General features: G+C 39.0%; 1 protein-coding gene across 2 annotated transcripts in view; it reads left to right on the top strand.

Moving 5' to 3' along the window:
- cdh23 (cadherin-related 23) overlaps window positions 1-13488 on the top strand; it is a 129146-nt gene that overhangs the window by 42500 nt on the left and 73158 nt on the right. For both annotated transcript variants that reach the window (XM_037272603.1, XM_037272604.1), the window contains exon 9: window positions 4230-4308. In XM_037272603.1, coding sequence (XP_037128498.1) covers window positions 4230-4308 — 79 coding nt within the window. The remainder of the gene's footprint in view (window positions 1-4229; window positions 4309-13488) is intronic.

Consider the following 13488-nt stretch of genomic DNA (forward strand, 5'->3'; position numbering starts at 1 on the left):
TCAACCCAAATAAATGTATGAGCACCTCATGTTACATACAGTAAAAGCTACAAAACAAAATGACAAATAACTCGTTTTCAAATCATATGAGTAAAAACTGGTCAAGTATTAAAAAAAAAGATATTATTAAAAGTGAAGACAATTTGTAATTCTAGTAATGACACACGAATTTGATGCACAATTTGTCTTCGCGGGCCACATAAAATGATGTGGCGGGCCGTATCTGGCCCCCGGGCCTTGAGTTTGACACCTGTGGTGTAGAGCATTTTTTCCTTTTTCTTTTACAGTCAGTGACTAATTGACAATCGGTCTCAGACAGTTAGTTACTGACAATCATGTGCAGGCTCTTTCAAATGAACATGAGAATGGCTCCCAATACACATTAGTATTTCTTTTGACGCTATTCAATATGGAATAATGAGGCACAAAATATTCAAATTAAACCTAAAAAGATAGACCTTTGGTAACACTATTTAGAGGGATTGTAGACATTGGCTCCGACAATCGAGGGCAGCTTGTAATCCTATTATTGTGACATCGTAGTGAGGATATTACTGAGCTCCTTTGCCCTCGCAATAGATACAGTACATATAGGATAATACCAGCTCACTACTGTAACATGTTTTAATGCCCTCCTGAGGTAGTCCATCAGGCATGTCATTTCAAGCAATGTTTGCCAGCGCTAAGTCGAGGGCGGAACGTGACAGACCAAGTGTCAACTCTTCTCAAGGCCAGAACACAGACAGGTGAAGGCACTTGGAATTCCTATCGACAGCCATTTCTCAGAGGTTTGTGTGCATACGTCTTCTGCACCCTCCCAGCCACTCAGTTTGTTTCTTAGTGCCTGCCTCTTTGCTCTTCCACCACCTGTCATCTGTGGAATACTCTGAAACCGGAGGGTTGGAAAAAAAAATACCACAGGGCAGGGTTATTATCTGTGAGAAGTGAATCCATGCTGCGTGGAGTGACGTTTAAACCCCTTTTAGGCCAAACACACTTTGGCTGTCAAATCAGTGTGGAGAAAAAAGGAAGGAGCTTTGGAGGGCTAATGCACTGGAGAGGTGCAATGAAAGGATGAAGGAGATGGTCCAGTGAGTGTGCGGGTGTCTGTGTGTTTGCAGGAATGCAAATTGTATCTGTGTCACATGAGTGAACAGAGTCCACTTATGTGGACAGCTTGATAATATTGCCGGTATGATTTCGGCATCACTTCAAAGTATTTTTTCTTGGTCGGCTGCTTTGTGGGAACATGGTTCCAATAAGCCCCAACAACACTAGATAATCCACTCAGAGCAGCATATCTTATTTTTCACATAGTTCACAGAGGACACGTAAATTACAAAAGCGATATAAAAACACGATCAGACAACAAAATTGATACTGTCATGTTACAGTCATTTAGTATTACAGCAAACTTTTGCCAAGACAATTGTCCAACAAAATAGCTTACAATATGAAACTCAATTGATTTAAAAACGAATCCAGCTACCGTATTTCCCGGACTATAAAGCGCACCTAAAAACCTCAAATTTTCTCAAAAGCCTACAGTGCGCCTTATAGTCCGGTGCGCCTTATATATGGACCAAATTCCTAAATTTAAACTGGCCCGAAGCATTGTGTCATGAAATCAATCATAAGTGGCCCGCTGAAGACTATGAATCAAAAAGACTATGGATCACTATTTTGTGATTATAAAGTAATTTGTTGCGTCTGAAGTTGAAATAAAAAAGATAAAATGGAGAATGATTTGATTTGGATTGAAAATCTGACATGATGCATTAATGGTGCGCCTTATAGTCCGGTGCGCCTTATATAAGGACAAAGTTTTAAAATGGGCCATTCATTGAAGGTGCGCCTTATAGTCCGGTGCGCCTTATAGTCCGGAAAATACGGGATGTATAATTTGATTTTCAGAAAGGAATGAACTCACCAAGATTGGTGTGCTGACATTTAGTACAGGTGACTTAGTTCTGAGTGTGTGCAGTAATGAATAGCGCTGGGCCACAGTAATGAGGTCCCATCTGAAACAAGTACTTTCAGACATATGAGGTCTGTCATCTTTCATTTCAGACGGATTAACACTTACTGGGAAACTTTGAGTATGTTTGCATAATCTAACCAGATGTCGTCACCCATGTAACTGATATCTGTTTTTTTCTCTAATAAATGCTCAAGATACTCTAAATACACTTAAGATATGATTAAAGATGCAGCTTCAAAACACTTAAATAACATTTAGAGGTATTTTGAATTTTTACCCAAGTTTGTAGATGATCCCAGGATGGAACATCCTGAAAACAAACCCAATTTTAAATTCTGTTATTGCCCTTCCCATCCAAAAATGTGTGTGGAAGTGAGTGTGTACAGTACGTGTTGTTTTCCTCTCATCCTTTAATCACTTGTGAATCAGTGTCTGTAAAAGGCTTGTAATTGATTCTGCTGTAATTGGTCAATGACAGGAGCAGCTTTGGCAGAAATGGAGCATAAACACACCTCAGACACAATTTGCAGGATCAATGGGAGAGAGCGAGTTTATGTGTGGTGAGTGAGAGGATGGGACAGGGACTGCAATTGTGGAGTGGGGAGGGCCGCTCCATCTCACACCGTAGCACGAAGATATTTAAGTATCACCACCATGTCTGATTGAAGCACAGAGGCTGAGAAGGCTCAGTGGATCAAAGACTTTAGAAAAGCTTTTTCCTCCTCTTTGTTTTCTTTTCCACCACCACAACTGTCATATTATGTTTTCATCAATGAAATGAGAAAAAATCAACAAATATATCTCAATGAATGACAAATAATTCACTCTCTAATAAAAAGGTCTGCAATGATTTGCCAGTAGGTTGATCCTGAGCCTTTAAACGCAGTGACGTCATTTTCCATCGACTGCAATTTGCAAAATGTCTGCCCCTTGAGATGAAGCTAAATGTCTGGATTTTGCTTCTTAATTTATATTTCACTAATGCAATATTAATCAGAATGGCATGTTTAGACTAGTGGGAGGCATAGAACATATTCTTGTAAAGAAAATGGTTAACTTGACTTTTCCTTTAAATAAATGGTATGCAGGTAAGATAAATTATTCATCTTCACAGCACATTTTAGAAAAATATTGTTTGGAGGCATGTATGAACAGCGAACTAGAGTAGCCTCTTTCTTTTACAGCACAGCTTGTGCCCGATTACTCAAATAAAGGAATGCCAACTTCGATTTGTATGGGGGGAAAAAAAAACACCTGTGTGCTCGAAACACACAAATCAGAAACATGGGCTCCAAAAAAACTCAGCTTTTGAAAAATTATTTTGAAAAACCTTTTGAAAAAAAGTGTCTTTAGCGTGTGTAAGAATAAACTTTGTAACTTGGATCCTTTGAAATGCGCACACATTTATTCCAACTACATTCAACAATAGGTCAAGTATGTGTTCATGACAAACCTGTGTAATTTCAATCTGTGCTACAATGTCATGATATGAGCCAATCAACAAAATAGAATCAGTGCATGCAAAATTAGCAGGACTGTGGAAAATTACTTTTTTTCTCAAAATGATCCATTCATCCATTATCTGTACCGATTGGCCCCATGAGGGCGTGCTTGAGCCTATCCCAGCAGTAGGCAGGGGACACCTTGAACTGGTTGCCAGGGCACACAGAGACAAAAAAACATTCCCATTCACACCTACGGGCAATTTAGAGGGCTCAATCGTCCTTCCAAGCATGTTTTTGGGATCTGGGAGGAAACCGGGGTTCCCGGGGAAAACTCACACGGGGAGAACATACAAACTCCACACAGGGAGTGCCTGAGATGGAATTGAACCCGCAACCTCTGAACTGTGAGCCCTCTACTGTGCCGCCCTCAAAATAATCCAATTGTATTAATAGAGTTTTATCTAAGTGCTTTTCAAAATTCATTTATGTTGGGTTCCATACAACTGATTTTATCTAGGACTGAATGCATCAGAATGTGGCACCATGTCAGTAGATAACACTTTTTCGGTGTTCTCATTAGCTAAGATGCACTTGAGAGGCAACAAGTGTGTTTTCATATGGATTTAAAAATGCCCTAAAAGATAAAATGGCTGTTATTGCTTATTTATGATACGGAAATGTTTCATAACATTATTGGTGTAAATTGAGTGCTCCTCAAGTGTGTACAGTATATAAGAAATAATGCTAATGAGACGAAGGTCAAGGTATGTTTTGAGAATAAGTGTATGTATGTGTCTCTGCAGGGTTACGAAGTGCGCAAGATAACTGCCATCGATCAGGATTTGGGACGACCCAGGGGGATCGGCTACACCATCATCTCAGGTCTGAGCTTGAGTCACACAATCAATTTGACATCCAAAGCACAGAGAGTGGAATCGATCACCTCTTATCATAATCCCACAGAAAAAAAAGACTAGTCTCATCAAACACATTCAATAACAGTGGGGAGCAGCATCTCAGAATGACAGAATAAGCTTGCCTCCAAGTGTTTATTAATCAAATTGGTGGGAGGAAGTCAGGCGTCATCGAGTGTTTGTTATTCAACTTGGCAGTGGACAACCAAACTGGCATAACTGTTTTCTTTTTTTTTTTCTTTTTTTCAAAACAAGCGCTGTGATTACATTGGTCTGTTTCTGTCAACTTAAGCTGCTTCAATTATATTATTTGATATATGGCATGAAAAGTTCGGGTAAATCCGAAGTGTCAGTGTTAAAATCCATCATTATGAAATCTTACGGTTGTAAATGTGACAGAATTTGAAGCTGCTGTTTGCATGGTGCTGATAAGACTGTAGCAGCGATCCTGTTTACATATTCCTGAAGTGAATATTCCTCTGCCAAGGATGTGATGTTTTTTGCTTGCCAGTTACTCTGTCTATCTGCCAGGAGGATATCTCGCGAACTTGTAAACGGATTTCCATGAAAATTGATCGACAGATCAACCTTGGGACAAGGAGACCCATATTAGATTTTGGTGTTGATCCAAGGCAGGGATTCTCACTAATGGAGTGGCCCAACATCTTCTTTTTCTAGCCTTCTTTAAAATAACATACAAATACAAAAATGACTCTAAATCCCTTTAGTAACTTGAGCCAAAATGAATCAATGCAAATGTTAATGACTGTTGGGAGCATGAAATCAAACTGTGTTTGGATGTTTTTAGCTTTTCTCAAGCATGGTCTAACCATAACTATTACTGCATTTGCGTAATTGGGTTAAGCTTTAGCTTCACCTGCATACCTTGATAAGATGTGTTACCTTATTGACCACCATGAGATGTGCCAAATAGAAACTAAAACTTCAGCTGCTTTGTGGTCCACATCTTAATCTTGCTGTACTATTCCTGCCACGGTTCATTTTTTATTTAATCCTGTAAGACAATGTTGTCAAACTCAAGGCCCGGGGGCCAGATACGGCCCGCCACATCATTTTACATGGCCCGTGAAGACAAATTGTGCATCAAATCCGTGTGTCATTACTAGAATTGCTAATTGTCTTCACTTTTAAAAATATCATTTTTTTTTTTATATTTGACCAGTTTTTACTCGTCTGATTTGAAAAGGAGTTATTTGTCAGTTTGTTTTGTAGCTTATAGTGTATATAATATGAGGTGCTCATACATTAATTTGAGTTGACAGTCATAATGGCCCTCCGAAAGAAACTATGACTACAATGTGGCCCGTGAAAAAAATTAGTTTGACACAGAGACAAAGAAGTCTCTGTGAGTCAAGCAATTGTCTGTGTAGTGGAAACAAACACCGAAGGGGTTTTACAAACACGGGTGAAGTGCTTGCCCTGACAAACCTCAGCATGGCCAAGATGCAAGGACGTCAGTGGTACCAATTTTGCCAGCTGGCTAGAAAGAGGCTGGCATTGCTTGATAAGCCTGGCAAACCACAGAAAATTTGGGGTGATAGAGATAGTCATTGTCAGACCATCTGCTGGATCATCACTTGACCCGACAGTGGGATGAAGGAATTTGACTCCATGTGTGGAACTTGAGCGTATGTGTAGTCATGCATTATTTTTGGAGTGGTGGCCCGTGAGAGCAAGGCCCTTGCGTGTTCTTTCATTTTTGCATGCATGCGATTTCTCCTGTTAAGTGCGCAACCATTTTTTTTCTTTTACAACGTATTGTAAACTGAAGTTGAGCGCATCCCCATCCTCGGTGTGATTCTGTGTAAACAGCAAGATATCTTGTTGTTAATATTTGTTTCAAAGTTGAAGGGACGAGTCAAGCTCCAGAGGAGAAGAGCATTAAAAAGACATTAATTACGTGCTGCAACGTATTCCCACTCAGTTAAAAATAAGTTATTGCCCTGCACTAAGCTCCTATGGGGCTTGATAAAATCATTATAAGTTTGAAAGATAATGAAAGTGGAAGGGTGATGCAGCGGCAGCATATAAAGGGCAGAAGGGCAAGGGTAGAGTGGATGACGATGTGTCACTGTCTCCACTTTGTTGTCAAAATAATACGAAGTGTTCAAGAGTGCTCGTGTACGTGTAAAAAAAAAAACAACAACATATCTATTACATCTCTCGTGGCTCTCATATTCCACTACATGCATGATTACTGACTTGACTGAAAAAAAAACATTGTGTTGCTCCTCACTGCGTGTCCTCAAAGAGATCTGCTTGTTCCTGCGGGACTCGTCTCATTAGCTCAGTAATTAAGATAAAAAGGCTCTTAATTGCAGTTGTGATTTATGTTAATGATTGTAGGGCTTAAAGTATGGATTTTCTTTGCCTCATCCAATCAGAAATTATATCTGGGAATTTATGAACGCAAGAGGATTCCTCCTGCAATGATGCAGTTGTTTGTTATGATTGTGCGAAGATGGTGGAAGGGGAAGCACATGAAACATTTGACACATTCCAGGCTTGGCAATGCAGAGCTCCATAAAGTTCTTTTCAGTGTCAAAACTAACCTCAACCTAAATTCAGCAGTAATTATGTCATGCGAGTCTTAATCTATAAGTAAGGAAGTTAAAGGTTAATAATTAGCTCGAGATTGAATTTTGTATCTCATCGTGTAGGGGGTCTGTTTCAGAGGTCATCAACATGGTGGCTGCGGACATGTTCTAAAAATATCTCATCAGTGATGGGACGGTGTTATTCTCTATGAACGTCTATGAAGTGTTAATTTAAAAGTGTAAACACTGGCAGAAATTTTTAGACATTAGATACGATGACATCCACCGGCTTAGCTCAGAATGTTCAGGAGATGTCTCCATTGAATGAGATTTATGAGCGTCGCCTCATCTCCCCTAATTATTTAAAAAATCTGAATTGGGCTTCGTGCCCTACAGTGTGAACGTAGCCTTAGGCTCACTTTTAGCTGATCCAAATTCTAGTCGTGCATGATGATTTAGCAGAATGTAGTTTGTTTAATAAGATAGTTATTCGTATTTGCTACAAGCGCTCACATTTTTTTTTAATACTGTACATTTCTAAATGTACAGACAATGACATTTCTGTTGCTGGAAATGACATAAATTCAAAATTAATTATTTATCTCGTTAAATCTTTCTTGAAAAAAATCTTAAGACAACACGCTGGTTTTTGCTATTATCTCTCTACACACGTTCTGAAATATCTATTCAGTGGTCATAAAAAAAAGTAAGGGCAGGCAAAATATGTTCTATGTATGTTTTACACAGGGCCATGGGTTATTTTAATGAAATCACACCACAAAAACTGACTGTCAATTTGAAATACTCAACGTTGAATAGACAATACATTTACTTTGAGGGTTGGACCATTTGTAACATTAGGCAGTAGGGATCATTTAACGGCACACTCCATAAAAAGAAATGACCCTATAAGAGGCACTTTAATAGCTACTCTCATTTCTTTCTACTCATGTTAGCATCCTATGATATCAGATTTTTTTTTTCTGCAGTACAAAGAATTCCACGTCACTCATTATCCACTTCAAACAGCCTCCAAGGACAACGAGGCAAGCAACTAGACAGTTTTGCCTCGTTTGAATGACATCAATGACCCACAGGAATGAAAGACACTCCAAAGCACTGAAGGCCTTGTCCTGACACCATGGCCACTTTCATATTCCCATATAGACATATTCTGCATGTAATAATTGGGCTGTCCTTAAAATTAAACATACAACATTGATTTTTAAAAGGGTATTTGCAGTTTTCTTAAGAATCACTTTTTTGTCGTTAAAGCTGTCAGTATGATCTGACAGTATGGTGCATAACTGAAATGATTAAGAAACCACCGCTTCCGAGGAAAAACAACCAAGAGACACTTAAGAAGTTTTGTTGAAGCGATGGTAGAATATGCAACTCCCAAAAAAAAAAAAAACTCATCCATTATGTGTACCGCTTGACCCCATAGGGTTAGCGTCAGCTGTCATTGGGCAGTAGGCGGGGACACCCTAAACTCGTTGCCAGTCAATCGTGGAAAATTGCCCATCCCTCATTTGCAAATAATCCGACATAAGGCTAACAAACAGAACCAGAAAGAAGGGACCTCCAACAACAGAGAAAATTCAGAATAGATATGGGATGAGCAACAATTTCTAACAAAACTTAGTTAACATAGCGTTATAGTAACACTCAATCACAAATTTGTCACAGACAAACATTGATTCTTTGAAGTTGCAATCTTTTTTTTATTGTTATCTTATCAACGCGTGGCCTGCAACCAAATTTTTACATTATGATAAGAATTTCTAAAAAATTATGTAAAATCAAAAGAGTATAAAATCTTTTGACGGGACACGAGAAAAGCATTACCCTCTTGCAGAAGAATAAATTCTTTCTTTAGTGCTCAGTAAAATTCTCAGTGACTTATATTACAGTAAGTTACAACATGAGACCTTGCTGTCTGCCAGGATAAGAGTTAATCTATTGTGTCAAGTTTGTGTCGCCTCACCACTGTGTTGTAATGATAGCATAAGAACAAGCAGCAAAAAAAATCTGCCGGCCGCCCCCATAAATGAAAGGACATCCCCGAAGCCTTTTATATCACCCTCTTGTTCATCTTTGTGTGCCTCCATCTCTTTTGTCACAACTAATCCCATCTTAAGTCTTTTTCCATCCTTTACATTTGGACAATCCTTCTTTCGGATTGCATCTGTTCTGTTTGAGGAATGGCAGCAAATACTCACCTCAAGGGGTTTTGTCTTAAAATTATCCAGGCAGAGTAATTGTTCAAATAGATGCAGCATGATAGCTTTCATTTTCATGTCATTACACCAAAAGTCAGCTGTGGTGAAAAAAATCACTCTGTACATACATGACTAATTTTTGCTCCATATACAGCGCCTTGTATGCAGTGGTGGTTGTTTTAAAGTGCTCTATAAATAAAGTTGAGTTTTATTTAGTTATTAGCTAATATATCTATCTAATTAGTGAAATACAGTGATCCCTCGCTACTTTGCGTTTCGTTTATCGCGGCTTCACTACATCGCGGATTTTTTTTCCAAATTAAAAAAACATTTAAAAGTCAAAATAAAACTTCTAAATTGAGAAAACGTGTCTAACCTTTAGGACAATGTAGTATTGCTCCAAATGTTCGTTTACATTCCTTTAGAAGTCCGTTTTCGCGTGTTAAGCACGATCGCGAATTCGCATCTTTCCGCTAACTCGTTAGCCTGCCCAGTACTTCTTGTTGGTGACCGTACTTCGCGGATTTCACTTATCGCGGATGGTTTTTGGAACCAATTATCCGCGATAAATAAGGGATTACTGTATATCTATCTATGAAATACATCATGAGTTACTATGAAATATCTGTTTCTTCAACTCTATTGCATCATGGTTGCTACTGTCCCTTGGTTCTTATTCCTCCATGTTGCCGCTGTTGACAAAAGTAGTATTTATACTTCCCACCACTACGGTAATTGAATTGAACATCCATCCTTGTTCTGAAGCAACCTTAAGACACCTGGAAAATATTTTTTACCAATACCTTGACAGGATAAAGATCATACCTAAGTTCAGCTCACAACTACTAGTAAAGATACATTGTTATAACATAGGAATCCATTGTTTAAAATTGTCCCCCAGCTGCGATAAACTCTCGGAAACATAATTATTTCCCGCCGAACTTCTTCTTCGGAAGTATCTTTATCCGTCTGCCCTGTTACACCCCGATGCTTTGACTCCATTCTGCGATGACCGAGGCTTATATCAGCAGACAAGTTGTAATATGGACAAGGCTAATACCTGTTATTCTGGAGGGAGCTCTTTTTGTGACTGCTGTGATGCTGCGATTTCTCTGCTTTTCAATTAGACGCTCTGAGGCTCTCCACAGCTTGTTGCTTTGTAATCTCTCAGACAAGACAGTCTACGGGACACTGATCACCACACAATCCTAAGCCTAGTTGAGTTTCGAGTGGAGTGGGGTACTCATCATTGAGGTGCAGACCTCATTGGCATGAGTCCTTTTTTTTTCCCCCTGCTTTAATGAGTCGTAGGAATTATAGCAATGTTCATTCACAACATCAAGTATACCTGCAAACATCTGATCAATTTTGTAATAGGATCCGATACATGAGCAGCATCAAAAAGTCCACCATTTCAAACAAAATAATGATTTGTTTTGATTGACACTGACAGAAAGGTAGAGTATTGAATTCACAATTTGTTCGATACTGTGTTTGCAGTCTGCAGTAGTGTAGTGCACCGTATCAAGCTCAGCTTTTTAAATAGTAGTCATCGGAAATGCAAAACAAATTAGCATCATTTTATCAGAAAACCCCTCCAGTTGATTCAGTAAAACTAATTTCAGAAGTGAAAACAGTGACAGTCTATGAGCAAATATGTCAGTTTCTTTTGTCTCTGCCTTACCTTTTTATGAATTTAGATGCCATTTTCTGGTCATTTTTGATCATGTGTAAGTTATTAACATACTATTCATCATTTAATGGATTTATTACTCGAGTCAATATAAACTGTATATCGTCATTGTTGGGCAGAAAACAAATTTGTTTTATTGGGGGTTTTTTCCCACAAATCATGTTATTAGTCAGTTCCCACGTGGATCTGGTGTTTGTACAAGTGATTGACCGTTGCTATCTTGATGGTAAGATTATTACGGGATCCTCCACATTTACGGAGCTGCGGAGGATCCCGTTATAACCTTACCAGGAATGCATAAATGTGTAACAGAGAAGGCTGAGAAAGAGTGTCTAACTCCAAGGGGGTTACTTTGATGTGGAAAACTTTTTAGTTTTTACAATACGTATTTTGTGAGTGACACCAGTGCTGGCCTTTTTTGGACATACACTGTATGATGCAGACAGAACAAATCAATACACTCTACATCAGGGGTGGCCAACCAGTCAGAGACTAAGAGCCACATTTTTTTACTGTGTACCGCAAAGAGCCACATCCCCCCCCGAAGCGAAGCGAACACGCAGCGTTTAACGTCCCATTACCCGTCCTCCCCCCCGAAGCGAACACACAGCGTTTGACGTCCCATTACCCCCCCCGAAGCGAAGCGAACGTAAAGGAGCCGCATGAAACCCGGCAAAGAGCCGCATGCGGCTCGCGAGCCGAACGTAAAGGAGCCACATGAAACCCGGCAAAGAGCCGCATCCGGCTCGCGAGCCGCGGGTTGGCCACCCCTGCTCTACATGATTTTCTTTGTAAAATCAACTTTAAAATTCGAACACCTTGGAAGAGAACCAGTGTCATGGAATACAGTTTGTTCAACTTTGGTGATTCCACTGTAATTAATTAAACACAGGACTGAACACAGTACTTTGTAATGCCGACCGTAAAAGTGCATACAACCAAATACATGATGACAGTATCCAGAAAATAATTGCCAAAAGTCATTAAAAGATTTCCAAGACAGAGGTAAAACTTTAGTCACTAGCTTAATCTAAACTAGCATTTGTTTATTCCAGGTTAGCATCAAATTGCAAGAAACTCATCTCTCAATTCGGATACAGATTCCATTCATGGTTTGCAAGTACGCTGTGGCACTACATACAAGTCTTATGTTAACATGCAGATGAACGTGTTTGTACTGGGTTTTTGATGTTGGCGTGGTTTGAAAAACAATAGCCCAAACCTTATTATCAACTTGATTTGCCTGCAGGTGTTATCCTTAAAAGTGACACTAATGTGTGTACATTTCGCAAAGCATACAAAATCTGTGCCTCAAGACACAGAGCTTTGGCTGCATGCCATATCGCATTACCAAAACGTCCCAGCTCCCCCGTGGTGTTGTCGCAAACGAGAGAAAACAGTTGTCACTGGATTAGTCATGGTGATTACACTTGTTTGGCTTTCCTCAAATGTTGATTTGTATTGAAAAAGTTATTGTCATGCACTTGTCACGTGATTGAAACTGTGATCATATTTGAATGTTTTTTTTTTAAAACAACACACACCTGTTTTGGGGTTTTAGTATTGCTATTTTCTATTCCTATTTTGTTCCCTCTGCTGATTTTTAGTGACAAAGTAGGGCAGGAATAATTACAATTAGGAATCTGCTCTACGCCATCTCTTGCTCAGAATTAAAATATCCTTATAAATAAATCACAAAGAATTTGCTCCCAACTTGTAATACTTTGGTAATGCTTAGATTATTCAGAGCAGTGATGAGGAAATACTACAAAAGTTAAGCACAGTATGATCGTATCGTTTATTTCCCATGACATGACAGCCCCTGCCATTGTGCAAGCAATAAGTAAGCATGAACAAACATCCAAAATATTGACCCTCCTCACATTTTAAAGTTGTGTTTTTAAACCACTCCTTTTATTGAGGAGAAATCTATTTAATTATTCATTTGTGATTTTTTGTTCAATGCAAAAACAGTAGATTGATCCTTCAAATAGTCGAAATGCTTTTTACATTAGTTTTGAACATGTCTCACAAAAGTGAAATATGTTCATGACATGCTGTGGTCTATCTGATTGAGAACACATTTAAATACACACAAGAAATACAAAATTACAGCCTGAAAATATGAATGCCAAATTCCAAAAGTAATTTCTTCTGCTGGTGTGTGTCTGTGTGCTGCAGTTCCCCCCCGCCCCCCCTGGGTGTCTAATAGTAGTGTTCAGCCAGATCACTGGAGAACATTCTCTATCAGCAATTAGAATATGATTATATTTTCTTTCATGGTGGTCCCTGGGGGTCACTGCGTGTGATTTCAGCCTGCCTCTTTCAACAAATTCAACCGAGTGGAGCCAATGTTAAAGTCACAAAACTCCATTTTATGCATACGTGTTTACAGAATGTTTTGGCTTATAATATGACACATTTACCGTATTTTCCGCACTACAAGGCGCACCGGATTATAAGGCGCACCTTCAATGAATGGCCCATTTTAAAACTTTGCCCATATATAAGGCGCACCGGATTATAAGGCACATAGAATAAATAACTCAACATTGCTCAAACGTTAATGCAATCACAATATAGTAACACAGAAATAGTGAAAACAATAACAATGTATCAATAACTCAACGTTGTTCAAACGTTAATATCACACAACGCACAAAATAAACACGTAA

The sequence above is a fragment of the Syngnathus acus genome, chromosome 15 (assembly GCF_901709675.1).
Source record: "Syngnathus acus chromosome 15, fSynAcu1.2, whole genome shotgun sequence".
Classification (NCBI taxonomy): Eukaryota; Metazoa; Chordata; class Actinopteri; order Syngnathiformes; family Syngnathidae; genus Syngnathus; species Syngnathus acus.